This window comes from Oculina patagonica, chromosome 3 (genome assembly GCF_052425735.1).
Source record: "Oculina patagonica isolate OP01 chromosome 3, crgOcupat, whole genome shotgun sequence".
Lineage (NCBI taxonomy): Eukaryota > Metazoa > Cnidaria > Anthozoa > Scleractinia > Oculinidae > Oculina > Oculina patagonica.
Window position 1 is genome coordinate 9,636,045 of NC_135760.1, and position 27,610 is coordinate 9,663,654.

Here is a 27,610-nt window from a genome sequence, read left to right on the forward strand (position 1 = left end):
AAACATTCTTTAAAGCAAAATTAAACCGAAAGAACTGTCTGCAAAAATCAATTTACAAACCTTTGTTGTAGAGAAAGCGGCGTTTCTCGATGTTTATTGACAAATACGACCGTCCAGATTATTCAATCATAAATCTGGTACTTTTAAATGGTCTATAACACGAGTAACATTTTTATTTATGTCAACAAGGATGTTGCGTTTTTTTTTGCGTATTGCCACGCCTGTTACAAGATGGGACAACAAGTTGCACAAAATTCAACTTCTGTCTTCTTCCCAAAATATGTTGCTGCAACTTGCAACAAGGATAATTTAATATGTTTTTTTTTTTAAATTTGCATTGCAACATTATCGCGCGACAAGTTACGTTTTATTAAAATTTCTTGGCCGATAAAGGCTAAAGGAAAACCTTAATGTTCTTTTTATATCTTTCAGCTCAACTACCATAATAGTGATCAAGAATTTCTCATTTTGCCATAAAACACAAAGGAAATACATTTCAATGTGTGAAGTGTAGTTACAAGTTTTAATTTTGGTGTAGGTAATGCTACTTTATCGTCTGCTACAACAACAATTATTTGAATGACGGAGAGAGATTCAGAGAGATAATTATATCTCTCAAAGAAGTAATATTGCTTGTACATCAGTGAAACATACATCAATTTTATTTACTTGGCCTTTAAAAGGCTACTCGCTCCAGTCTACAAAAACGGCTTTAAGCAGGGGTACTGTTAAGTCACCTTCGTTGCATTGAAACGGAATTTGAGCTTACATTTCTACTTGCGTAATTAATTTTGTTAAAAAGCTTGTCGTGATTTCAAAATTCTCTGTGCCAGATGTTTGAGTCAGGACTTTCGCGTGCATGTTATTCACACGAAGATCCGCTGGATTGTGATACTGCAGATAAATTATAGTAGGGTTGTTCTTCGTCCACCTGGTCGAGGTCTAAATAAGGAGTGTCTCTTTGCATCCAGTCCTCCAGAACTTGACACAGCCCGGTGAATGTTGGCCGTGCATCAGGATTGTCTGCCCAACAACGCGTCATCAATCGATAACTGTGTTGAAGAACAATTGAGAAATAACGTCTTAAAACATGAAATTTGAGCTTGAATGACTGAGCCGCGATCTTCTACCCCATAACCTCCCGCGCGAAATCAATGAGCCCATTGGTTTATCTCATATTTAATAGAAACTAGTCTTGCTCTATTGCGAGTCCGTAAATTAAATATATTGTAATAAAATTTTAAGAGGCACGCCTTTTCATTTATGTTGGTTAAATTAAATCGATCATAACTTTTGTATGATAGATCAAGGAACGTTCTACTTAAACAATTAAACTGCTTAGTCTTGTTCTCTTTAAGAGATATCATTTGCAATTTAAAAATGAGTGTCTCTTTCCGTCACAGCGGACGTATGCAGAGAGATAGGTAGAGATAGGTCTCTATTTCACTCCTTATGCAAGCTAAATGATAACGCATGTTTAGCCACAGAAATGCTACCTACAACTCCTCTGAGCAGGTATCAGGTTTTTCCATTCTATATCCTCTTTTTACCAGTCGCATTAGTTCTCTGTTTCTGATGCCAGGGTAAGGGAAACCTCCTGAAAAATACATCCATTCAACTTGCTAGCACTCACTTCCGACAATGTATTATAAGGTTTTGGTTTATAGATCATAAATTGCTTAAATTCCATACAATTAAATAGAGAAGCTGGACAGGCTTCTGAATAACTTCCCTTTAAAATGCCTTCAATCAGGTGAACTCAACCATAAGACTTGTTAAATGTAAAAGCAGGAATTGACAATTCTACGAGTAATATCAAGTTGGCCAAATTATCACTAGTGGCTTACTTTGGGCAAGCATTTTCAATTTAAAAATATTATTAAATGGTTTACCACCAAAACCTTCGTTTGACTGCCGTAATTTAAGTAACTATTAATAAGAGGCATATGCCATACTTAAGACTTGCTGCGAGTCGCTCGTTAGATTCGCAGGAAACCGCTGGATACGGAAACAGAGGGCGCGCGCGGGCATGAAAAACAAAATGGCGGAGGATCGTGGCGCCATTCCTCGATTTAGTGTGTCAGCTTCGTGCATTACACACGAACAAATAAATTCCGCTCGGTCACTCGCGCGCGATTTTAAAGCAGTCTTACTCAAGTAACTCTATTGACACGAATCGAGCGACTTGGGGCAAGTCTAATCATACTTAAATGAAGTTTACTAAGGGCAAACAATGTAACGCTTTATTAAAGTCAGTTAAAAAGAACTTACCAAGAGTCGCAATCTCCCAGAGCAAGACACCATATGACCACCTAATTATAAATACAAAAATAGGTCACCAAGGGTGACATGAGTCTAATGCCGTATGGCATAGTGATACAGATTGCGCGGTTTTCGTAAGCCGGTTAAAATTGGTTAGAGGTTTGTGTTCGGGAGTTTAATTTAAAATGCTTATAGCAAGCTAGGGGCATCGTGGATGATTATGGATGAAAACGAAACAGTCATAAATGTTATATGCTTCACAAAATTTAAAGTATGAACAGGAGTTGATGTTACTTCTTCCGTATTGTCCGTAAAAGCAGAAACGATTAAACATTTGGACAAGATTGCGTGACGATTTACAAAAAGCATGTTCATTACAACAAGGGTTGAAGAACTTCACATCGTTTTCTTTCAGATTTTTCACCATTTTGATGATGACTCTTGAAACAGATTTTGCAATAAAAGCACTTGAAATAGTGACTGTTACTCCATTGTACTGTAAGCACTTAGTGACAGATTTTCCTAAAAACGGGTGTAAATGCTCACGTCAATATAATGATGAATGACCTTTTGAACGCTGGAAACTAGGCAATTATTATCGAGCTACCATACACAGGAGCGAAGACTGTTTATCATGATGTACAAATTTCGCGAATCATCACTTCCATATCAATGTAACCATTTTATGATTTTTCTAGCTGTAAGAAGAACTTAAGATCTCTGAGAGTCGTAAAAGCATGAAATTCGATTTCAGTGTATGGCAAAGGCCGGGACAGTGTAATACTGCAAAGCGGCCAAACAAACGCATTTTGATTTAGTCGCGTAACTTGATTTACATTTATCCATGTACATCTTTTATTTTTGAAGGTTTTTGTTTGCACTGTAAAGAAAAAAATTGGTCAAAATTCGAATGACTTAAATACAAAAACCGAGGTAAAGTTTTCTATTTTTTAAAACAAAATAAATATTTGGTCGCATTGTGTAAATAAACGCGAGTCGCCGTCGAAATATTTTTTTCTCAAAGACGTCTTGCTTTTTAAGCAAGACGAAAACACAAGTGCTTAACTGAACTGAAAACGAAGATTTATTTTCACAAAAAGCTTACAAATGTCTTAACTGGAAAATTATTTCGTCCTGTTCAAGTGTTGAATAATCGTGACTTGAGAAAGAACTTTTAATTATGCGTGGGAACACGTGTCGCTGATTGGCTGTTTTTAATTGAAACTAATCGTGCGTGTCCGTACGGAGTCCGTTCTTGCAGCTGATCATTGTTTTCTACATTACAGCGAACGATTATCGATCCCGAACCATTCCCTTGGGATTGCTAACAGCTTTTTTCATATAACAAAGAGTCTAATGCGCATGCGCAAAGCGCACGCAAGCATTAGACTCAAAAACGTAAAAAAACGTTTCTTTTATAAATCCCTATGATTTCATTTAACTCTCAGTTTTCTTTCTCTCATAATATAAATTTCGCATGTGAAACCTGGGAAAATAGGGAAAAAATACCTGCGAACGACTTTACGTTAGTCCACTCCGTTAACGACACTGCTCTTCTAATCTCCTAAGTAAATGATTTTATTTTGAAGACGCTCAAATAATTCACAAGGAACTCTCAAACACGAAGAAACGCTACCTACATTCAAGTTAAATGTAAAATTCAATACACTTACACGTCACTTTTTGTGGTAAAAACACCGTCTTTTATTGCTTCAGGTGACATCCACTTCACCGGAAGTCTATTGTGTTGACCTGTTGTACGATAAACATTGTCTTCCAGGGTCCTTCGAGCCAAACCAAAATCAGAGACTTTGACATGTTTGTTGTCGCAGACTAATACATTGCGAGTGGCGAGATCCCGATGAATAATATTCTTTCCTGACAAGTATTGCTAAGGCAAAAATGAAATAAAGTTAAACAACATGTATGCTTGTCTTTTACTGGAAAAAGTCGGTTGATGTTAATATTTTAATAAAAAGAAAAAGAAGCAACGTTGAAATGTTTGCCGTGAGGGCAAACATGAAAGTCTCCCATGGAGTGGCGGTGATAGAAAAGTTACGGTTAGAGTTAGGGTAATCACAGGGTTTTGACGCTTGGCGTTTTACTCCATTGACAAATTCGATCAATTCATACCTGTGCAGGATTAAACTTCTTTTCACTTACCATTCCCTGTGCTATTTGCCAGGAGAAGGACATCATGTCCTGGGGCGTAAGTGAATCGTCATTGTCTTCATCTTGTTCTTGTTCTTCGTCATTCAAGGACTTTGCGCCGTTAATTCTTAACTCAGTGCTGTATTTCGTCTTTGAGAAAGCGACGTTGACTTCGCCAATGTCGCTAGCACCGATTTCATACTCCTATAGAGATTATGGACAAGGGTTACAAAAGAACGTATGCCGCGGCGCGTGAAGCCTGTTCCAGGCTCTCGGTAGTTGGGGGAGAGCGAAAAAACGCGGGGGAGCGAGGAAAAGTCAATGGGAACGAAGTGAAGGGTCGTTAAAGAAATTCTTACAAGCTCTCCTTCCTTCGCTCACCTTCGTCCCCCTCGTTTCTTCCTCGCTCGCCCGCGTTTTTCGCTCTTCCCCAATTACCGAGAGCCTGGAACAGACTACGGCGCGTGGAGTATGGTAACAGTATAAAAGTGATGCCTTTTTTATAGAAAGGATTTAATAAATTAGCGGAGAGTGACTGCAGGCATTGCAATGGTATTTTAAGGGTAATATAAAGTGAAATATTACTTACACTGCCTGTACTTTTCTGGTTCAGTGATCTTGGTGGTATCAGTGGCGGCGGGCTTTCTCGTACGTCAACGTATGCCGCGGCTTTGGCGTCCTTAACCTGAAAATAAGCCTCAATGAATTAAAATTCCTTGATTAATTATAAATAATTATAAATGTAATTGTGTAATCTAAATAGCAATTTTAACATTGTGGGGGATCAGGCGGAATAAACGGGAACGAGATAAGAAAAAACAGCCTGAAAAATGATATCCAAGTGAAATCGCGTCATTTACTACGCGTTACAAAACCCAAGGGCCTTTCTTTGCATTCACAAGGTTAGCGTTAGAGTAAACCTTAAAAAGTTTAGCCGTTTATTTTCAAATCGACCGACCTTTATCGATAGATATAGGCACCGCCTTCGAAAGTGTACTACTCTGCACCAATTGCACAGCTTTCAATTGTTTTTGTCCAATCAAAACGAAACCGCGCTATCCAAAAATCGTTACGTCAGCTTTAGTCACCGGAATACTCCAAACTATTTGTACCTTATGTAACAGCGTATGCTAAAGCTTTTACCTTTTTTCTTTTGTCTCTGAGATAAAAGAGCAAGTCTCCTTTCGACGCATACTCCACTATGAGGAAATTTGGAGAAGACTCAATACAACAGCCGATCAAACTCACGATGTTCTTGTGTGATCCAACCGCTTTCATCAGATTAATCTCATCAAAGAAATCGTTCTTCTGTTCTGGAGTGGCATTCTCTGAAAAGTTTAAGCATAAATATAAAAGTTTCAAATGAAATAGTTTATCCATGGCATGAAGAGACTAGTACGGCTAGCGGCATTGGGTGGCATGCTAGTCAAAAGACGCCCACCGACGTTTTTCAGGTCGCCCTACGTAACATTTCGCCGCCGGAACCCAATTGTGGAGAGAGGCTCTTTATAATCTTTACAAGGTGTGTTCTAAAGCCTGCAGCAAACAAATAGTGGGAGTTCACTTGTATTTCATACATATGGAATACCTTGTAGCATCTTCACCGCTACAGTTATTTTCGAGCTTGCTTTCTTCTCTAATGAAGAGACTTTCATGATTCCTTTGCACACTTTTCCAAATGCTCCCTGACCGAGCTCTTCACATATAGTGACGTCATCGCTTTTCACCTCCCATTTGTCATTTTTTTCTTGTACCTTGTTGCTGTTCTTTATCCTGCAATATCAATTATCATTAAATAAATGCTGTCTCTAGATCTGATTGGCTCAAATCCTACTGAAAACTACGTGAGCTGCAAAAAACGTACAAATGGCACACAATGTAACCGTGCTGCCTTGTAATTAGAGTGAGGGAGTGTTGGCTAGAATAAGCAATGAGAGAGCGTGCAAAAGCATTTTCTGCCACCCTTTTTTGAAGAAGGTTCGGCGGGGCACGAAATGTAAATTATGAGGTATATAAATGTGAATAAATACACCGTCAAATTTCAAAACGTTTTCCGCATTAAATTATTTGGAGGTGAGTGGGTGGAGCTTATTAGTGAAAGGAATTTTGCGTTTTTAAATGGTTAGGTTTAAATCCGGAAGGTAGTCTGGTGCAAACAAGAATCTTTCTTGCTTGGTAAACAAAGAAATGATTATGAAATGCAAAACATTTTCTACACTGAATCGTCACATCGACGTCAAAGGTATTCAGTTAACAAACTCTAACGAACCGCTGATTAGAAACTTTAAAACAAACTCAAGAGAAGGGGACTCTTAAATTAATAACTCTTAGAAGATGTATTTTATTAAAGCTTATCCTTAAAATATGGCCACTGACTTAAAAAAGTCATCTTCCTTACGTACAGGCATGTAGATTACGCCTAAAACAACTGGTTAAAAAGGTGAAAGATTTCGGAATACCTTAGAACTCTGTTTCTTCGTTTCTTCCAAATGTAACAAGAACCAGCTAGTCCAATGAGAACAGCTATCACACCACCACAAACAGATATCACCACGATCGTTAAAGTAGATAACCTATTTGAAGGATTCGAAGCAGTTGTTGGAAGAGCTGCCTTTGGTGTACTAGTTTCTAAGACAAAGAAGTAAAAGTTGTTTTTAGTGATAAGTGGGAAGAAGGATTGCGTTACACGACACAAATACATTACGGCTGCAATGCAGACTATGATCAGTTTAACCTACCCTGTGGAAAAGCAATGAAAAATAAAAGAAATCCTTTTTCTTGTATATCGTAGTCTGAGTGGAATATCAGCACAGCGTTGTGTCCAGCTGTTACAAGGACTGTCGTCCCGGTTTTCGTACCACAGTATTTACCAAAGTTGTCGTTGTTCTCATTAGTAATCTTCAAATAGTCAAAGCTGCAAAGAAAAATGACTACTGAATGCACATTTTATAAGAGCCTTGGTAGTTCAAGGGATCGCTCGTTATTAAAACGGGAATAAGGAAAGGGAGGCGAGAGATGGAGGGCGAGGGGTGTTGGTAAAATCTAAAAAGCCCATGAAAGATTACGTATTCGCCTTTCATAGTTTCTATAAATTTTGATAGTTGTGGAACTTTTGATTTTCCCATTTTTTTATTTTTTTATCGTCCTTGGAACATTGTCTACCTCTTCCGTAGACTGAATATTGTCGTCAACAGTTACAACGTGAAATACTGACGGTGCTATGATTAAATAAACGTAGTGTTACCACTTACAGTTACTGACACGATGCATCATCTTCCAGCTCAAATAGGCTCTATCGCCGAAACAAAGCACTTTAACTCGAAATCCCGCTATCTTTGAGGTTACTTGCGTTAAATGCTCTGTACTGTGTGAAGTTATACAATGTGTTAAGTGAAGGTAACTTACTCGCATTCCTGACCATCTTCGGGAGGCTCTAAGACAAAATCGCTGAAGGCAATACTAATGGCCATGCCAGGTGGGATAAGAAGCACATAAATACAGTCCGTGACGTTTGGATAGTCGTTCGGATATCCGGGACTTTTTAATGTGTTGTTTACCACTGAACCACAAACTATGAAAGATAAGAGAGGATGAATAAGAACTGAAGGAGTAAGACAGACAATATGTACAATTATTCTGAGTTATCCCTACGCGTTTTGTACCGGCTTTAGTACTTTTAAGGTGATTCCTTAGTATCGCATTGCGTATCCTAAAACTCGGGATAGTTGACACTGTAGCTGCCCTCGCTGTTGACTTATCCTTTTTTTAGCGCATCCGTTACAACAGTCAATTCTTTTGCCCAATATTTTGACATTTTTTATTTGCTCAATTGGTTGAAAATCAGTGTAGGTACTTGGTACATTTTTAATTGTGCGACAATTCAGAGATTAAGAAAACACTCGCTGGCGGGTCGTGTTGTCAAAAATTAATTGTTCTCGCGTTTTGCAGGACAGAATATTCATGGTTTCTGGACTTCTCTTCTTCAAGATGGGACGACGACGTGTGATAGAAAAACAAACTTTCAGGACGAGCCAAGTGAATGAACAAAACAAAACGTAATTATGCGAACAATTCTGAAAGATTAATGATAACGTACATTTAGTTACAAGAACTGAGGGATCTCAGTGAGGACAAACTTTAGCAATAGCCTAACGTTTTAAAAGTTCCACTTGAGCCCAACTGTTTTCAAGATATTTGAGCTTGGAGCCCAAACAACCATTCTTACAAACGTTCAGTTATAGTTGATCTCCTGCTTGAGATACCGATAATTTTAAGTTTCATTCGAAATTTATTCATTTAACAAGGTCTGGAAGTTGAAAGTTATGCAATTTATTTGTCCAAGAATGAGAATAGTACGTATAGGTCTGAAAATTTCTTTGGTAACTGAGACTTGTCGAGAAGAAAAGAGAATTCAAAAGATTCTCGAGATAATAAAAACTCACAGCAAGCGTTTTCATTGACAGAGGTGAGAAAATCTTTCGGCATCCTTTTCGACACAGCTGTCGAATTGGTCATTCTTGAAGCGTTGTTGTCGCCTGCGCACGCTCTTACGCTGATGGGTTGTCATCATCACCCAATCACCACGCAGAGATTTGTTCATGTTACGTCATCGTTGACCAATCACCGTACAGACATTTATCACACCTCCTGATACCCACTTGCGGCATTCTGCCCAACTCCAGATACCACTTTGCGCGCCCACTTTGGGAAAATCGAGATTTTTCTGTACACACGGATATTACACGCAGGGTCTTCAAGGATGCCTCCTAATCCTGGGGGGGGGGGGGGGGGGGGGGGGGGGGGGTTTGGCAAAATGGCGGCTTTTGCTATACGGTTTGTCTCGCGGTGGAGATACATCGTCACTTTCTCTTAAACAAGCTTGGCGACCTACATTTTTTATTACATAATTATGATGAAAAAATTTCCCTCTTCAAGAAAAGGAGAATTGTTTGGATAAAAATTTAAAAGAGAAAGAATACAATCAAAATAAATCGGACAATCAACACCATTGGTATTAATTTTAACTCTCTATATAAACATTTAGGCTAAAAGACGATGAAAAATTAAAAAGAAATCCTGAAAGAATGACAAAATAATATTTTACCGCTTGCTGGTAGCTTAGTGGGCGTTATTCCTGTTGAAAATAACATAGCGTTAAAATTCATCATAAGAATACAATAGAGCAAAACAAAAATATAGCAACCCACTACAAAATAAGGTCCTACGGTTTATAAATGTGGGAAAACACAAAACACAATATAATATTCAAAAATGTAAATAATCATAAATGAACCAGTGACCCAAATGCCTGTTTAAAAATGGACGAGTAACCAGGATCATTTATTTTGTAACTGACGAGGATACCGGAGATTGTCGAAACATGTCTTCCTCAAAACGTAAAAGTGATGTGTTGTTTTTGAATCTTTTCACTTGTCTTCTGCCATCAAGAACTTTTATAATTTTTTTTTTGCGTTGAAATGTGTCATACTTGGAAGCCAAGAAATTGCCTTATTCGAGCAAAAAGTCTGAGCATTTGAGCTATCATATATTCCAGGGTAGATCATATCGTGCCGAGGTGACACAAATTCCTTTCATTTACAATTTTTTTTATGAAACATGTCAAACATGAGAGAGACTGCTTTATCACATTTCCAAACACCGAGAAAAGAGAGCTGAATGTACGACGCGTAGCGAAGTAGTTTTAACGAACTTCGAGGTGCTTAGAAATGTGATGAAACACTCTCTCGTCATATACACGGAATCTTCTAAATCAACTTAAACTAAGGGGTGAATGGAGAAATTAAATCTTAAAAATCTATGCTAATTAAGATCACATATCCAAATTACCGTCACGGTTATGATTTTCTTTGTTTTAACTTGATGAATTATCAATGATCTCCCTCTGCCGTGAGAGTCAAGCTGTTTGTTTCTCCCTGTACTTACCGACTGGGACAGCAGTGAAGAGCAGCCGAAATCCTCTTTCTTGAATAATGTCACCTGAGCGAAATGTGATCACGACGTACTTTCCAGTTACGAGAACTGTCTGTCCAGTCCTCTCGCCACAGTACACACCATATTCTTGGCTTTGGTCATTAAAAATTTTCAAATAGTCATAGCTATAAAGCAAAGATAAATCGAATGTCATTAGTAAGAGCAGGTTTATTTGGAAGACTGGTATTCACTGCCTGAGACCGGCAGTTAACTTGAGTTTTCCTGGCCGCTGTTGCTAGTCCATCAATACGTACCCTCCTCCCCCCTCTCTGTAGGAAATTCAATAGCGTATTTTGCTACGCTTCTTTCTACGCCTCTCTCTTAATGGTCAGGTAAAATTTTCGATGATTTGTATTGGTTCTTATGAACAGCTAACATCACGAACGCGTATCGCTCTAAACCGCGACACATAGAAACAATAGCTGGCTACATAGCCTTATTTGACCTATCTTGGTTGATTATACAAATTTCGCGCGTTTAAGCCTGTGTTGCTGGCTGGATTTCGGGAGTAGCTTTGCCGCTTTCGTTAGAAATCATAAAAGTCTCCATCGCCGAAACAAAGCACTTGCCTGCGTTATCCCTCCCTCTTCGAGGCAACTTGCATTAAATGTTCTGTAATGTGTAAAGTTAGATAATGTGTAAAGTTAAGGTTCCTCACCGACATTCCTGACCATCAACGGGATCATCAAGGACAAAATCCTCAAAGGTAACGTGCATGGCCTTGCCAGGCGGAATAGGAGCTAAATACACGCAGTCGGTGGCGTTTGGATAGTTGTTTGGGTATCCAGGACTTTCAAGTGAATTTTTTGCTATTCCACAAACTGTTAAAATTGAAATTTTGAAAAAAATTGTCTACAACAATAAAACAAAAACAGCGGAATCTTGATTTATCGAACCTTTGATTTTACTGGCCCGTTGATAACACGAGCCAAAACTTGCCTCCCTTTGACTGATTTACTACATCCAATCAATTATTGATTATTAATTTCCACTGGAGGTTCAAGAAATTGAGAGTCTACTTTAATATAAAGAGCAACAACAACAACAATCGCAATGATCGCGTAACAACAACAACAACAACAATAATAATAATAATAACAATAAAAATAATTTTAATAAAGTATTTTTTTCGTTTTTCTCACGACGTAGTGTAGGGAACAACGGCACACCGGAACAGCGAGGATCGAAATGCACCAATCACAGCTGCTGAAAACCAACTAATCACAGCGCAGCAACGTGCTTTATAAGGTTACACCAGACCAGTCGACCTTATGGCCTGATGAAGACTAGCAGTGTGCAGTCGAAACGTCGCGATCTACATCACAAGTGACACTACGTCGTGAGACAAACGAAAAAAATACTTTATTATTATTGTACTCTACCACGATGATTAACGACAAAATTTTTTACGATATTAATAATTTTATTTGTATATCGCTATTTCCACACGTGCCCAATAGTGCTTTAAAGAAAATATACATGCGTGTTACCTTAACGCTTACAAAGTGGTAAAAACTTTCATAATAAAAAGGAAATAAATAAATAATTAAAAATAACGCTTATTAATAACCTTAACTAATCAAGCCTATGGCCTAGAGTGAAATTTAAGGTAAAAGAAAAGTTTAACGGAAAAAAAATAACTAGAGATCGTCAAATGCCTGACGATGAGGATGATGTTGATTGTTAAGTTATTATTAGCAAAGTTCTCTTCAGCGCCTTAAACATTCTTGGCAGAGGTAATTGTAATTACATCGTACATACATCCAGGAATCAAGTGTTATTAAACAGATATATTTTTCTTTACCTTTTGTTTCTGTTTGGCTTGACAGAATGAGCTGTGTATACGTACACAGCCATAAGATACAGACGAAGACTGTGGACATTTTTTAGTATCTGGATGCCTTGCCGGGGAATAATAAGCTGAAACGAGAATGGAAAAAATGTCTTTTGATTAAATATTTCTGTTTACCATGCATATTAATGTATTTCAAAAAAGTTTATTAAAAATGTGAACGACAAAAAATAAGTCAATATTACTCTATTTTCGAAGAAGCTGTCCTATAATGTGGTCGCTGATGTTATCTGTGAACTTGCCTTATTGCCTTACAAGTATTGTATGCACCAAAATACAAAGTGATTATATTCCTCGCTGCCGTCTTCAAAGCAAATAGGTAGCGACCGCCAAAACTGGTTTCATTGAATAAGGAGGCGAAATATACTGTAAGGCCTACTTATTTTATACCGTTAAGCTACGAGAACAACAATTTCTTGACCAAATGTGACCTTTCGAGAAATAATAGTTAATAATTAGAAAAACCTGAAAATAGGAACCTTTCAAAACTAATGACCTAAGCTTCCAAAAAAAACTGCAACATTAAACATTATACGGTATAAAGCTATATTGCTTTATGAATGATTTCTGAAACAATTACACCCAAACTGATCAACTAAAAAATGAAAATAAAGATACGATCCCTCTTTAAAAAGCGAACCTCCAACAAACAAAACTACTTGATAATTAGTTAAACCTGAAAGTAGAGACCCTTAAAACAGAACGACTCTTCGAAAAACCGAAATATCAATTTATCACGGTATAAAGCTATATTGCGTTATGAATGATATCTGAAAACAATTACACCCGAAGTAATTAACCAAAAACAAAGGCTTCATAAAACCAAACTAAAAAGAATAGTAAACTGCTATATTTTTACCTGAGTTTGCAAGTTTTTATCGGATAATTTCTTGTATCTTTACAATCTTCTTCCTTCTTATAAAAATAATTGAATATATTTGTTAACTCTCCCATAATTTCAATAAAAGTTCCGGGTTTGTTAATGTATCCATTAACGACCACCTGAGTTGGTGTAAGGTGCTTTTAAAAAGATTAATTTGACAGATAATGATATTATATCACCTTCGCTATTCATTATTGAACACGTAGCTACAATTAATTAATTACCAACCCAGATTCAAAATCGGATTTCGATGAATTTCAGTTGCAATTTCACCGAGCTTATAAATTTTAGTAAAAGGTGGTGATACATTCGCGATAAACCCAAAACCAACGGCTTGTTGTAAACTGCACAACGCAATAAACATATTGCACATTTTACAAATTGATGTCTGGCAGTTTACAAGATATTGCGTTGAGCAGTTCACAGGATATTGCGATGCGTTGTGTTGTGCAGTTTACAAGCCAAACCAACGAAAAAAACCAAAGCAAATTCTGCAGGTAAACAAAACATTTGGTTTTTTTACTGCCAGAAGGTTGTGACTAAGCGGAGGTGGTTATAGGTCTTTACTTTGTTGTGATTGGTCGAGCTGAATATGACCGCAGGGGTATTAGGTCTGCCAACAAAATTTGAGGTGGCTTACTACAGCTTTTACGAGACTCAAGAGCGCGCAACGATTTTCTGTTTGGCGTCATTATTGCTTGCGCGGATAAAAATTGAACTAGCAACTGTAAAAAAGAAACGAAAACAAGATTCAGCTTTAAATCACGTTGAACCAACATCGTATACAAGAGAAAATTTCAAAATGCTTTCAGACATTTGTTTAAACTTAGGACAGAAAAAAAGATGCAAGAAAGAAAGAAAATAAGCCAGCAAAGGAGTTCCAACTTTGTTTGTCTTCACCGCACGAAACTCATGGCGTCACACGAACGCGCGCTATTTGATTCTCGCCCAAGGCTGTAAAAGCCCGTTTTTGACCCAAAATTTCTCGAATACCTACCGTATAACCTATGATGAGACTTTTACCATTGATTTATAGGGTTGAGTCGCGTCCACAGTCAAAATTTTAAACATATCTGTAAAGGCGGATTTCCAATGTCGCGTTTTTTTCCACGCACGTACGTAAAAATTATAAACGTACGTAAAAATGAAATTTTATTACGCGCGCGGTTACGTGCGTTGACTTTACGTTGTCTAATTTCCAATGCCACGTTTTTTCTAGGTATTTACGTACGTTACACGCACGTATACGCACGTATCGATCGTGAGGGTTTACGAAAAAGTAAAACTGACTTCAACTTTTTATCGCAGCTGTCTGTGGTGACGCAGCGATTTAGCCAATCATACTTTTGGATTTTGTTACATGACACCACTTACCATGTGGAAAACCATTTTGTTTTAAATCGCCGTCGATTCGCATGAGAAAACATTAAGATGTAGAAGCACTTCGCATCGAGGAAGTTCGAACATTTCCAGCAATAATCTATAGAACTAACTACAGACCCAAATTACACAAATGCAATAGTGAAAGAAAAAGCCTGGCGTCAGGTCACGTAGGCTGTGAACCGGGAATCCGGGGAAGTCGCCTGACATCTTTTTTCACTTTATGGTTTCTTTCGAAAGTATTTATAAAATGACTCGTGGTCATATTCACACATTTCTTTTACAAGAGTGTGATATAAAGTGTTTTCAAGGCAGCCATGTTGGAACAATAAGAGATATTTGCATAAAAATGTTAATGATTTTTTCCCAAAGGAAAAAAAAATTTACTTTTTCACTCCTCCAATATAGCCGCCAAGAGCACACACTATTCACCAACTTGCTAAGGGTATTGAAACAGCTCTCTTCAATACCTAGTATCTCTTGCTTTTTTTTCTCTAGAGTTTTTGCCGTAGGTAAAAAAGGATAAAGGTGAATTTCTGCTGTCGCGTTTTTGTCCACGCACGTCAACGTACGTGAAAATTATAAACGTACGTAAACATGAAATTCTATTCGCGCGATTAAGTTCGTCGACTTTACGTTGTCCAATTTCCAATGCCACGTTTTTTTCCAGGGATTTACGTTCGTAACAAGCACGTGAACGAACTTAGCGAACGTGAGGGTTTTCGAAAAAGTTGAACTAAGTTCAACTTTTTTCGCGGCTGTCTGCGGTTACGCAGCGATTTAACCAATCTTACTTTTGGATTTTGTCACATGACACCACTAACCATGTGGACGCCATTTTGTTTTAAATCGCCGTCAAAGTAAACATGGGAAAATATTCTCATCGAGCAAGTTCAAAAATTTGAAACAATATGGAACTGACTACAGACGAAAATTACAAGACGGCAGTAGTGAAAATTGACGGCGATTTAAAACAAAATGGCGTTCCACATGGTAAGTGGTGTCATGTGACAGTCGTGTTCTGTTGTAATTAACTTGAAACTAAAATGTAGAGATTTACGCTTGTATTTATTTGACCCACGACAGTCTACAAAAAAAATTACAAGCAGTCTATAAAGCAGAAAACAAACATGTAAGTATAGTCTGTAAAAATTTATTAACAATCTCTTGATGTAGAGAAAGTGGCGTCACTCGATGTTTAAAATTAGTGACCTTCAAAAATACTATTGTTCTCTCTCTGCAATATATCGACGATTGCAGCCATGAACCAAAACATCAGTGTGCGAGCGACTGAAATCGTGGATGTAAGGCAGAGAAAGAAAAATAGTGTTTTAGGAGGATAAATAAAAGATAATTACTTCGGATCACAGCATTACTGGGTATATTACAGGCAGGCTCGGCCTGCGGCCTCAGCTCTCTGCAATATACCCATTAATGCTGTGAGCTGAAGTAATTATATATTAAATATTGACATATACAACTGTCTAGTTTATTCAATCATAAAAAATGTGGTATAACAGGATCTATTCCAGCTTCATCCTTCGAGAATCAATTTATTTATTTACTACCTATTACCCATATTTTAAAGTTATTATTTTTTCTGTAAGTTTTTTGTTATGTCAAAGCCTTTACCTATTACCTTTTTAAAGTTTTTCTTTCTTATTTTAACTGACCTTAACCTGTAACATTCCTAGTTTATGCTTTTTGCGTATCTGGTCATTTATGATCTCGGCGCATTGTTGTTTTGCTGAGAAAGGCTACAAAATGTACCAAGATGCATTTAACAAATCGACCACATTTTTCCATGGTCTACACTCTTATAGACCATAGAAATGACGTCAGAAAATGTTCAAAACTCAAGTGGAACCACGAGGCGTTAGCCGAGTGGTTTCGCTGCAAAGTTTTGGACATTTTATGGCGTCATTTCTATGGTCTATAAGAGTGTAGACCATGGAAAAATGTGGTCGATTTGTTTTATACCATAACAAACTCGAACAAGTATTTATCAAAAGCAATGCCAGACCGTGAAGAAACTTTGCCGGTTGGACGTAAAAATATTCCGGTCCGACACGTCAAAACGACAATGATACGAAAGAAGATAAACAAGAATTCAAAGAATAACAATTTTACTTACCTTTTCCTCTCTCGTTGAGTGTGTGCCTATCGCTTGAAGCAAGCAAGATGATTTTTCTTTCTGAAGTTCTTGTTAGAGCTCGTTCACTGAACATCGACAGTCCGCTGCCGGTTCGCTAGCACCGTTCTCAGTTAGACCAAAAATTCAAAAGCCTGGTCAATTTTCTTTCGACAGATCACCTAAGTAGAAGTCCAATCCTGAATTCCGAAAACAAATGCGTACTTGATTCAAACAAAACACGATGAAATTCGCTTTCATTTATGGAGACCAAACTTACACATCTTTTAGCCCGCGCGTGTGCGTGGCGTGATCTGACGTCACTTTCATGGTCTATACTCTCATCGACCATAACTTTGGACCAATCAGCGCGCGAGAATTCTCTCGGTTATGGTATAAAACACATTTTAAAGCCATTGAAATGTCTTTATGTCGCAGGCGGAGTCACCGTGTGCTTAAACTCACTAATCTTTAGTACCCAGGAATTATTAGGGGGGTAGGGGTGGGTAACGCTCAATATTCATAGTTGCTTTAGTCTGTAGAAAACAGTTCTTGGAGGTCGAATGCAGAAATGTAACACCACTTCCGGTTTTCACCAACTTGCCCTTTGTAAGAGTTTGAAGAGAAAGTTAGAGCTAGAAGCTGTTATAAAATTACTAGCCGGTAAACTAGGTGGATAACACCTATTAATATGTGGTGTACAAAGCTTTTAAATTTTATGTGGCTGTCTTAACTTACGGTTTCAAAGTGGAGGATTTTAAAAGGAGGTTTTGGCCAGAACCGCATGCGTAGTTTGTTTGACCGCTGTGTAAGATGCCAGGAGTCAATTCAATAAAACATTTACAAGTGTAATTTACGAGTGTAGATATTGTTTAAGAGGTAGAAAACAAAAGCTTCACTTGTAAGTTACACTTGTAAATGTTTTATTGAATTGACCCCAGCTCTAATCTGTCAGCTGGGTTTTCAATTGGGCCTAATTTACTTGTTAAAACCTATCATAATGGTTGGGCATGAAGTTTGTTTAAAAACGTGTCTTTTCAAGATAGCGTCCTTGTCATTGAAAGGCAAATTCTCCGTGGTCGTGTTTAATGAGGGACCATGATCTGAGTTGTGTTCCTCGAAGGAAGATCCGCTGGATGCTGATAAAGCAGTTGTGTCATAGTAAGGCTGATCTTCATCCAGCTGGTCTATGTCCAAATAAGGAGCATCTCTTTGCATCCAGTCCTCCAGTTCTTGACACAGCTCGGTGAAAGTTGGCCGCGCATCAGGATTATCGGCCCAGCAACGCGTCATCAATTGATAGCTGTGTTGAAGAACAAATGAGAAATAAGAAATAGCGTCTTAAGAACATTCTGTTAAAGTATGAAATAAGCTCGGACCCTCTCTCAACTGATACACTTCCTCCCAACCCACGTTCCTTTGTACTCCTCGTGTAAATACAATTTTAGATGCCTTTTCATTTCGTTCAGCACACCTTTCCTTTTTGTTTGCTTGCACAGTGAAAACGCAAAAATTCGCCAGGTAATTATTTCCCTCGCTTTATCAGTATAAATTGCACGTAGCGTATGCAACTGTACTGAAAATATTGTAAAATAAAATATTGTAAGATAGCATTGTAAGTATTTTAAGTAGTGTAAGTATCCGTGCTGTAAATATGTTTCGGTGTGTTGCGATAAAAAAGTAATTATTTCCTTTCCCAACATCAAGCACAGAAATATCACTCACAACTCCTCTGAGCATGTATCTGGTTTCTCCATTCTATATCCTCTTTTTAGCAGTCTCATAAGCTCTCTGTTTCTAATTCCAGGGTAAGGAAAGCCTCCTGAAATCAGAAATTAATTCAAATTGTTATAACACATTTTGACGACGAAAACCTAACAGTTTAGTTTTTGGTGGGGTGGCTACTAAAGTTCTGCGGTACAAAACACCCATATTTACAGTTTTTCTTCAGTGGCTTCCATTTTCTGTGTAAACGGCACGGTGATTGCTTACTTCAAATCACAAACCGTCTGCAACAATCCCTTAGCAACGAGTTTGTATTTAAAGTTAAGAAGGACCCCCTTCATTTATGCAAAAAAACTTACCAAGAGTAGCAATCTCCCAGAGTAGAATGCCATATGACCACCTTAATAAAAAAAGAATAAGAAAACGTTCTTATCCCCAAAATAAATCATTATTTGTTAGAGGCGCATAGAAAGTTATCTCACAAACGTATCACTAACTACATTTCAGATTTTTCAGATTTTTGTTATTTCACACTATTTACAAAAATCATACACTTTTGTACACTATTTACAGAAAATACATTAATTAAAATAAGGAAATTATAACAATAATAAGAGCCAAAATAAAATGTTCTCAGTGACCAAAGAAGCATTCTCAGATTTTTTCTTTGTCCCATGCTCGTGTCATGTTGAATAATTTCTTCACTATTTATCACCGAGCTTGAAATTAACCATCTTTATTATTTACTACACATTTGATGATTTCGACATTGCTGATCCTAGCAGTATGCAGGACGCGTGTCACATATCAACCTAGTAAATGGCCCAGCTCACAACGAGTCTCTCGTAGCTCAGTTGGTTAGAGCGCCCAGCCGGTATCTGGGAGGCCATGGGTTCGATTCCCGTCGGGGACTCAGATTTTTTTTCTTTGTCCCACGCTCGTGTCATGTTGAATAATTTCTTCACTATTTATCACCGAGCTTGAAATTTACCATCTTTATTATTTACGTTATCATGCTCGTTAACATATATTTTAACTCACTTACACGTCACTTTTCGTGGTGAAAACACCGTCATTTACGGCTTCAGGTGGCATCCACTTCAAAGGAAGTCTGTTGTGTTGACCTGTCCCGCGATACACATTTTCTCTCACGGTGCTTCGTGCCAATCCAAAATCAGCGATTTTGACAAGTTTGTTGTCACAGACTAACACATTGCGAGCGGCGAGGTCCCGATGAATAATTTTCTTTCCTGATAAGTATTGCTAAAAGAAAAATGAATGTCTTTAAGGTCATTCCCCGAAATAGAACTGAACATAGATTTTCGACCAAACTTTGCCTACTGGTTGATTATCTTAAGGGGACTTAAATTTTGAATTAAAAAAGTGGGGTCCCAGGAAGACCTTGTATATGTCACATAATTCTTTAATAACTCCCTTGCGAGTACTGGCAAAGTACACATTTCCAGTGATAATTTATTTTTCAAGCAAAGGAATTGATCTGTTTTTGTTTTACAGAAAAAAACTTGATCGCTAAACACAAATTTTGTGAAAAAATTCGATAGGTCACCATCGGACTAAGCCGCATATAAAAAAGCCGCCATTTTGTTTATGTACACGCGCTAATTACGCATAAATTTCTGCGCAGTAAGGATGCTCAATGCAATACAGGGCAATGATCTTAAGCAATGTGGATGCTTGTCATTTGCAAGAGCGAGAACTCGGTGGGGTAAGTAAATTTCATAAAAAAAAGAAACATAGAAATCGCACCGAAATTACCAGTGCCTGGTTAACCACGACGATACGATAGGAGTACATGAGATAGGATACCACAAGGATAAACTTTCGAGTCTCGAAGAGTGGTGGCTACAGGGGTGGAACGGTTAGCAATAAATAACGGGGTTTTTTACACTTGGCATTCTACATCATCAATAACATTTGATTGGTTTGATTTTATTGCCTTTTATTCCACATACCATTCCCTGTGCTATTTGCCAGGAGAAGGACATCATATCCTTTGGCGTCAAAGAATCGTCCTCATCTTCGTCGAGTTCTTGATCTTGTTCTTCGTCACTCAAGGACTGAGCGATGTTAATTATTAGGTCAGTACTGCTGTTCGTCGTGGAGAAAGCGACATTTACTTGGCCAATGTCGTCATTACCAATCTCATACTGCGGAGAGAAGTTATGGATAAGCCAGTTAGGTAGCAGAAGCGCTTATGCGGCGCATGGAGTACAGTTTTAGTACAGTCGGGGGAATAAGTGCCAGTTGATGGCGACATCACTTCTCCGAGAAGTGATTGAGCCCCCGGTTTTCTTCCCAGTAGTTGCTAAGCAACATGAGATGTATTTGCACGCGCAATTGATTTCGGAGTAATCGTGAGCGTTCGCGCACGTTTTTGATTGGATGAAATAATTCGGAAATTCTTCGAGTGCTTCAACGAATATTTGTCCAAACTGGCTTTTATTCATCCGACTGAGTATAGAAAAAATGGCAGAGTAAATGTCATCTTGTCCTTCATAGCAAAGATATATAGAAGCAACAAAAATGAACCGGTCTCTTAAACATTTGGCTTTACGAATCGGTAGATTATTGCACCGGTATCGCGAGGTCACGGGTTCGAATCCGATTGAAGCAGTAGCTTTAATTGATGGGGTCACTGTGAGTATCGCCTATAGAATAGAAGCATTGCTTTTTCTACATGATATGTTTGGCTCAGTGAATAGCCTACCGCCTTCAATGCATGCAAATGACTGAGTTGCTATTTTAAGGGTGATACCGAGTTATATATCACTTACACTGCCTGTAATCCTCTGATGCAGTAATCTTGGTGGCGTCGGTGGCGGCAGGCTTTCTCGTACTTGAACGTATGCCTCGGATTTAACCTGAAAATAAGTCAGAAATTTATCAAAATTGTGTTTAGATCGAGACTCACCATTTCCTGTGAGTTATTGATCCAAAAACTTAGAGTCTGTTTTGTGAGTTTCAGCGTTTTAGAATTAAGTTGTCTGTTTGCCACTCCTTGACATATCGTCAACATCTTTTAAAGGAGCTACGTCACCGACAACACATTTTGAAAAAAATGGCAAACATTTTCAAAATTGTCATTCAAAATTCGTCTTAGTCTTTATTAGTCGGAACCATTCTTAATTATTTTTGCTTTTTTATTACTCCTTTATTGCTTTTCTATGTGAGGGAACTATTACTTTGAGGTTTCTTTCAATTTGAAAGGATTTCGAATCAGAAAAATGACTTAATATACCGTGACATCGCTCCTTTAATGCTTTGCTTCAACTTGTTGACCAAAGGCAGATTTGATGAAATTCGATTAAAATATATGGCACCTTTCTAGCTCTCAATGCTGCAACTTTTACCTTTTTTCTTCGCTCTCTTAGATAAGAGAGCAAGTCTCCTTTCGATGCAAACTCCACTATGAGAAAATTTGGAGAGGACTTGATACAACAGCCAATCAAACTCACGATATTCTTGTGTGAACCAACTGTTTTCACCAGTTTGATCTCATCTAAGAAATCTTTCTTCTGATCAGGAGTGGCATCCTCTGAAACGATTAAGCAATAATTATTAATAACGGAGCAAGCGGGCTGATGCTAATACAGGTCATGGGATGAAGCGACTAGGAATACTGCTAGTTCTGGACAGGATGCTATTGCATCACACGACACCCGACAGCGGGCCTTACCTAGACACGTCACTTTACCTACCAGGTCGCTGGTACCCATGGAGGTCGGCACCGTGAAGTTTAAGTGTCTAACCTCGGCTGAAGACAGAACAATGATCCGGCCAGGGTTGAACCTGGACTGGACGGACTGCTCGATCTGGAGCTTAACAGACGTACCATAAGGCCGTCTGGCTTCTCGCGAATAAGATAGCAATTGGCTATGATCCGGACGAAACTTTGTATTTCTGAGCGTGATTAACCGTATAAATGGCTCTTTGGAGTTAATGTTTATCGAAGGTGTTAATGAAGGGTTGAGGAAGACGTAATGTTTAATGCCACGATCGTGGGACAAAGAAAATAATCTGAGTCCCCGACGGGAATAGAACCCATTACATGACCCGGCGAGCAAGGACATTTATTGATTTATGTGTGACACGCGTCCTGCATACTGCTAGGATCAGCAATGTTGATAGCTACAGGGTTGTCCTGAATGTATGAATAATCTCGGTACAACAAAAACGTCGAAAAATCTTCCCCAGGTCACCTGCAAGTGCATAAGTTCTTTATAACATACCTTGTAGCATCTTCACCGCTACAGTTATAGTGGTGTTTGCTCTCTTTTTTAATGAATGGACTTTCATGATTCCTTTACACACTTTGCCAAATGCGCCTTGACCAAGCTCTTCATATACAGTGACGTCTTCGCTCTTCACTTCCCATTTATCATTTCTTTGACTTTCCTTTTGTAACATGTTGTTGTTGTTTTTCCTAAAAACCCCATTTTTCAAAGAGTAAATCCTGGCTGTGATTCCAAAAGAGCTTGATATAATACACCATTAAAACAGTAAAACGTGATTAGTTGACCCAAGGTTTACAAAATAAAAACCAGCAACAGCCAACTAAGTCTGAATTTTACGTAATATTTCAAATCAGTTGTAACTTTCAATTCCGTGTGTTAAATTTAGGGCAAAAAAACATAAGTTAGCATTTTCAGCTGACAATTTATAAAAAAAAATTGAACTGTATTTTACTAAACGTCTTTTAAACAAGTTTTAGCTTTGGTGTGAATTAATGGGGTATTAGTAAATGAATTATCAAAAAAACACGGTCAGTTTGCATACAGGCCTGTAGGTTTCTTTAATAAACTATAGAAACAATGTGAAGATTAGTCAAACCTTTTATCTCTCCTTCTTCTCCGAATGTAGCAAAGAACCGCTACTCCAATGATCACAGCCGTCATACTACCACCAACAGCTATCACCACGATCACTAATGTAGATAACCCTTTTGTATCCGTGCTGTTAGAAAAGTTATTTGTATTACCAGGAGCTTTTGTAGGTATGGAATCATTTTGGGGTCCAAATGTGGTTGTGAGCGTCGTTGCTTGATGAGTGGAACTAATAACTATTGCTGTGAAATCGAATAAAGAATCAAAATGGTTAAATTAAGTTAGAATCTACGCAAGGTTATGTGAAATCATTTATTATTTAAGCGAAGCGTTAACGTAACGTCAGTCATGAATATCACTTCACGTCGTCATTTTCACTTTGTTTTGGAGCCGAGTTTGAAAAAAATGTTTGCCGATAAGACTGACTTGGACTATAAACTCTGATCACACGCGTAGTCACACCACGCAGTGACGTCATCAATGCGTCTGTCCTCTGATAGATCATAGTCACTATCCCATCACAAAGCGAGTAGTATCTTGGTTATCATACAATAACTTATTACTAATTCAGCACTATTCCCAGGCTATAAGGTTTTGACACTTAAATAAAGTTTTCACTCACTCCGATGCTGTGAGAAAATTGATCCTTAACGTTTGGGTAGTGTCTCTTTTTTACAGCTACAAACACGCGTCTTTTTTGGAGAATTGGTCTGCTTTCTGATTTTACTTACCTTCTGAAACAGTAGTGAAAAATAAAAGAAATCCTTTTCTTTGCCCATCCCTGTCCGAGTGAAACATCAGTACAGCATAGTCCCCAGATACAAGAGCCGTCTGCCCAGTTTTCACCCCGCAGTGTTTACCAAGGTCGCAGTTGTTTCCATTAGTGATGGTAATTATCTTCAAATAGTCAAATCTGCAAAGAAAAGTGACTACTGTTTTCATAAATAAGAACTGGGGCCTTTGGCTTTGTGTTTGCGTGCGTGAAGCAGCTCATTCTCGTCCCCATAGCCCTTTCGTTTCTCTTAGCCGGCTTGGCACGAGGGGACATAGAATTTTTGAATTAATTCGAATTTTTTTCATTGGCTGATTGGAACAAAGAATTCCTAAACGGAAGTCGAAAACGTAACGACTCTCTCATACATTCCTTTGGAACGTCATGACTGCATACATGAAGACCGGAAGGTCTAGGACTGGAATCCTAGAAATCTAGGACTGGAAATCTGGAAATCCTGTGTCCCCAGAGCCCTTTGTTTTCTCGTGCCAAGGCCCAACCGGCTAAGAGAAACGAAAGGGCTATGGAGACGAGAATGAATACAACTACCGTATTTCCTCGATTAAAACCGCGTTTACACAAGCAATTTTTATGTGACAATTGTTTTGTGACAAATATATTTGGTGATGTAGATGACACAGCAATTATTTGTCGGCAGTTCAAAGATTAACGTGCCATTAAGACCTTGGACAGCAGATAAACGCACATAGTACCGAATGGGAGATTGGGGACCACATATGCTGACGAAATATTTAACACATTTTATGTGACGAGTCGTCAACACGAGCAATTTTTCTTATGTGACACTTTTTTTTGTCATTTACTGTATTGATGTTGATCATCATGTTTATAATTTAAACACAAGTTCGTGAACTATAAAACTACTGAGACACTGTCATGTCGTGACTTACCCGCACCATGCTGGCTCATGTTCCACGTCAAAATCGTAAAAGGAAATGTTCATTCTTTTTCCTCGTGGAATGGCTATCACATAAGTACAGTCCGTGCCATTTGGATAGTTGTTTGGATATCCGGGACTTTTCACCGTGCTGTTGATTACTGAACCACACACTGTGACAATTAAAGAAAATTATCTATTTTTAAACGCTCTGTTCAACAATAAGATAACGGCAATGGTAATGATTCAATAGGTTCGAACGCAGACTTTTTTGAGCAGTTTCGTATGTATATTGTAAGTTTTTCCTAAGCATTTTGTAGCGGTTTTAGTACCTTGGAAATATTGAACTATTTTGTATACGTATCTTTGTGCACGGAAAACTATAAGAAGGCCATAAAAACTTAAAAGTAATCATGATGCATGACGTGACAAAATAATATTTTACCGTTTGGTGTGGTCGTTTTGTTTCCTGTCGAAAAACAACAGAATTCAATATTAATACAGTATAGCAAAATACAAAAGGTAGCTGCCAACTACACGTGTGGTTTACAAAAATGCAAGTTCATTATGAATAAATCAGTGAGCCTAATATATGTTTTCTTGTTTGTAAATCGACAGTTCTTTTAGCCATTCATATGACATTATGGGTCACACTTCGTGAAAGTTCACACAAAAACGAGCTAAAAAGAGCAGGTACGTTGTGTTTCACAAACAACTAAGGCAAGAGTTGGAGATAAAGAGTTTCAGAACATCATCAAGGAACTGAAGAAAACTTTTTTTCAAAATTAAGATGTTAAAGACTAATATAACAGTAATAATAATAATAATAATAATAATAATAATAATAATAATAATAATAATTCTCGCTTACACAAAGACATTGTACCTTTTTATATAGCTTTTTTTAAATTCTTAATCCTTTTTATTGGTGCTAATATTTTTAATGATTGCGTGAAATAAGGTTATTATATATGTCTGAATTTATCAAAATGGGGTCAGAATTTGGCATGGTTTTGTTGTGGTTTTTTTGTTAATTTTATCTTTGGTTTAAATTTTTTTAAACCAGTTTGATTTTTAATTTTCATTGTCTTACATTCATTATCACAATGTGAAACAAAGGGTAATAGAAATCAAACTGGTTTGAAAAATATTAAGCCAAAGACAAAGTTAAACCACAACAGTTATATTCTGCTTTTTCCTGAGTGGAAAGTTCTTTAATCTGCTATTTAGCAGGAGAGGGAAGAAATCCGGTTAGGACTAGCTAACTATCCAAGTGACTACTTTGGTTATCTAAGCAGCCATCTTTTGTCAGTCACAGCTTGCTACACCATGAAATTCTACACTGATTGGACAAATTTTGGACTCCGCGAGCCCTGCTTGAAGGCCGACGGCAGTCGGCCTTCAAGCCAGCCGCACGCGTAAAAATTGAGGGGGTCTCCGTCACCGGAGCCTGTGCTGGGTAGCTTAGTCAATGACCTAACAGCCCAAGGGAGACCAGGGTCAGTCATTGATTTGTGGGCTTGCTGGGAGGGGGGGGGGGGTGGTCCTAGTCAGGGTTTGGTCACTTTCCAAAAGGGGGATTTTGGGGCTGAAATCGTCTTTGAACTTCCAGGCGCGGCTGCGTGCAGAGTTGAGAAGCTGCCATGAGGCTTTCACACACAAGCAAGGTTGGTGTGCATGCTAACAAGTGACAGTTTGCTTTTGATTGATTGATTGGCAAGGCCGGTGCTTTTGCTGGAAAAAGTGCAGACCAGGCTTTTTGGTCTTGATCCGGTTTTGATAAATTCAGACATATATATATATTTTTAAATAATAATAATAATAATGACAATAATAATAATAATAATATAAAAAATATTATAAACTTTATTCAATACTCATAAAAATGACCTATGTACAATGATTTACTGAAAGAATAAAAAAAATATTATTACTATTATTATTATCTATGGTGCAAAACTAATTACAATAAACAGTTCTATGATACAAATAGTTCTATGATTAAAATGAAAAGCAAAATATCTTATATAGAAAATAAATAAAAGCTGAGAAGCGTTCAAAATTGGAATGAGCGATTAAAAACGCAGCGGAAACATAATAATAATAATAATAATAATAATTTATTTTTTAATTCTGTTTAGTGAATCATTGTACATAGGTCATTTTTATAAGTTTTGAATAAAGTTTATTAATTAAAATAATAATAATAATAATAATAATAATAATAATAATAATAATGATAATAATAATATAAAGCGCAGAGACGAAACGTGTGGCTAAAGATCTAAGGGCAAATGGGTACCCAGACAGGCTTTTGCAAAAGTGTCTCACAGTCAATTCTCGGCCTGAACGTACGCAAGAAAGACCTGTGAACTTTGCCAGCATACCGTACGTACGCGGTGCCTCGGATAGGGTTGGTCGCGTGCTCAGAAAGTTCAACATTTGCACGGCTTTCAAACCATACCAAACGCTTAGCCAGATCTTCAAGAAACCAAAAGATCGGCCACAAGACCACCAAAGAAGAGGAATCGTTTATAAGGTCAGGTGCAATGACTGCGCGTTTACTCACATTGGAGAAAGTAAGCGCTCTTGGAGCTCACGCGGAGCCGAACACGATCCCGGCCGCGCTTGTAATGGAGAGTCAGTAATTAAACAACACGCGGAATCAACCGAGCATGGCATCCACCCAAGAAATGCCACGATCCTTGAACGAGGAATCTC

General features: G+C 37.9%; 2 protein-coding genes and 1 non-coding gene across 7 annotated transcripts in view; 1 reads left to right on the forward strand and 2 right to left on the reverse strand.

Annotated features, from left to right (window-relative positions):
- Nucleotides 1–580: 580 nt before the first annotated feature.
- On the reverse strand, nucleotides 581–12,499 carry LOC144646414 (uncharacterized). The gene is made up of 16 exons (XM_078506001.1): nucleotides 12,442–12,499; nucleotides 12,209–12,324; nucleotides 11,063–11,225; nucleotides 10,357–10,529; nucleotides 9,518–9,547; nucleotides 7,819–7,984; nucleotides 7,152–7,327; nucleotides 6,873–7,041; nucleotides 6,002–6,186; nucleotides 5,557–5,741; nucleotides 5,003–5,098; nucleotides 4,426–4,617; nucleotides 3,936–4,153; nucleotides 2,272–2,312; nucleotides 1,501–1,597; nucleotides 581–1,052 (listed from the first exon to the last, which is right to left on the reverse strand). The coding sequence occupies exons 2-16, from the start codon at nucleotides 12,285–12,287 to the stop codon at nucleotides 863–865; spliced, it is 2,160 nt and encodes a 719-aa protein (XP_078362127.1). The 5' UTR covers nucleotides 12,288–12,324; nucleotides 12,442–12,499; the 3' UTR covers nucleotides 581–862.
- A 3,157-nt stretch (nucleotides 12,500–15,656) lies between these two features.
- Nucleotides 15,657–27,610, reverse strand: part of LOC144646412 (uncharacterized) — a 35,301-nt gene continuing 23,347 nt past the window's right edge. For all 5 annotated transcript variants that reach the window (XM_078505999.1, XM_078505996.1, XM_078505994.1 and 2 more), the window contains 12 exons: nucleotides 25,335–25,358; nucleotides 24,903–25,062; nucleotides 23,951–24,132; nucleotides 23,227–23,461; nucleotides 22,626–22,819; nucleotides 21,747–21,931; nucleotides 21,171–21,257; nucleotides 20,349–20,543; nucleotides 19,421–19,638; nucleotides 18,735–18,775; nucleotides 18,376–18,472; nucleotides 15,657–17,953 (listed from right to left, as the gene is read on the reverse strand). In XM_078505999.1, the coding sequence (XP_078362125.1) occupies nucleotides 17,629–17,953; nucleotides 18,376–18,472; nucleotides 18,735–18,775; nucleotides 19,421–19,638; nucleotides 20,349–20,543; nucleotides 21,171–21,257; nucleotides 21,747–21,931; nucleotides 22,626–22,819; nucleotides 23,227–23,461; nucleotides 23,951–24,132; nucleotides 24,903–25,062; nucleotides 25,335–25,358 (1,943 nt within the window). In that variant the 3' untranslated portion in view covers nucleotides 15,657–17,628. The remainder of the gene's footprint in view (nucleotides 17,954–18,375; nucleotides 18,473–18,734; nucleotides 18,776–19,420; nucleotides 19,639–20,348; nucleotides 20,544–21,170; nucleotides 21,258–21,746; nucleotides 21,932–22,625; nucleotides 22,820–23,226; nucleotides 23,462–23,950; nucleotides 24,133–24,902; nucleotides 25,063–25,334; nucleotides 25,359–27,610) is intronic.
- On the forward strand, nucleotides 19,214–19,288 carry Trnat-ggu (transfer RNA threonine (anticodon GGU)). The gene has a single exon. It is a non-coding gene; the product is annotated as a tRNA-Thr (tRNA).

Excerpts from the sequence above, each read along its gene's own strand:
- LOC144646414 (XM_078506001.1), bottom strand. The coding sequence starts at position 12,287 with ATGTCCACAGTCTTCGTCTGTATCTTATGGCTGTGTACGTATACACAG. Across the intron at positions 6,187-6,872 it reads CGAAGAAACAGAGTTCTAAG|GATAAAGAACAGCAACAAGG; the intron begins GTATTCCGAAAT and ends TTGATATTGCAG. Across the intron at positions 5,099-5,556 it reads TCAGAGACAAAAGAAAAAAG|GTTAAGGACGCCAAAGCCGC; the intron begins GTAAAAGCTTTA and ends GCTTATTTTCAG.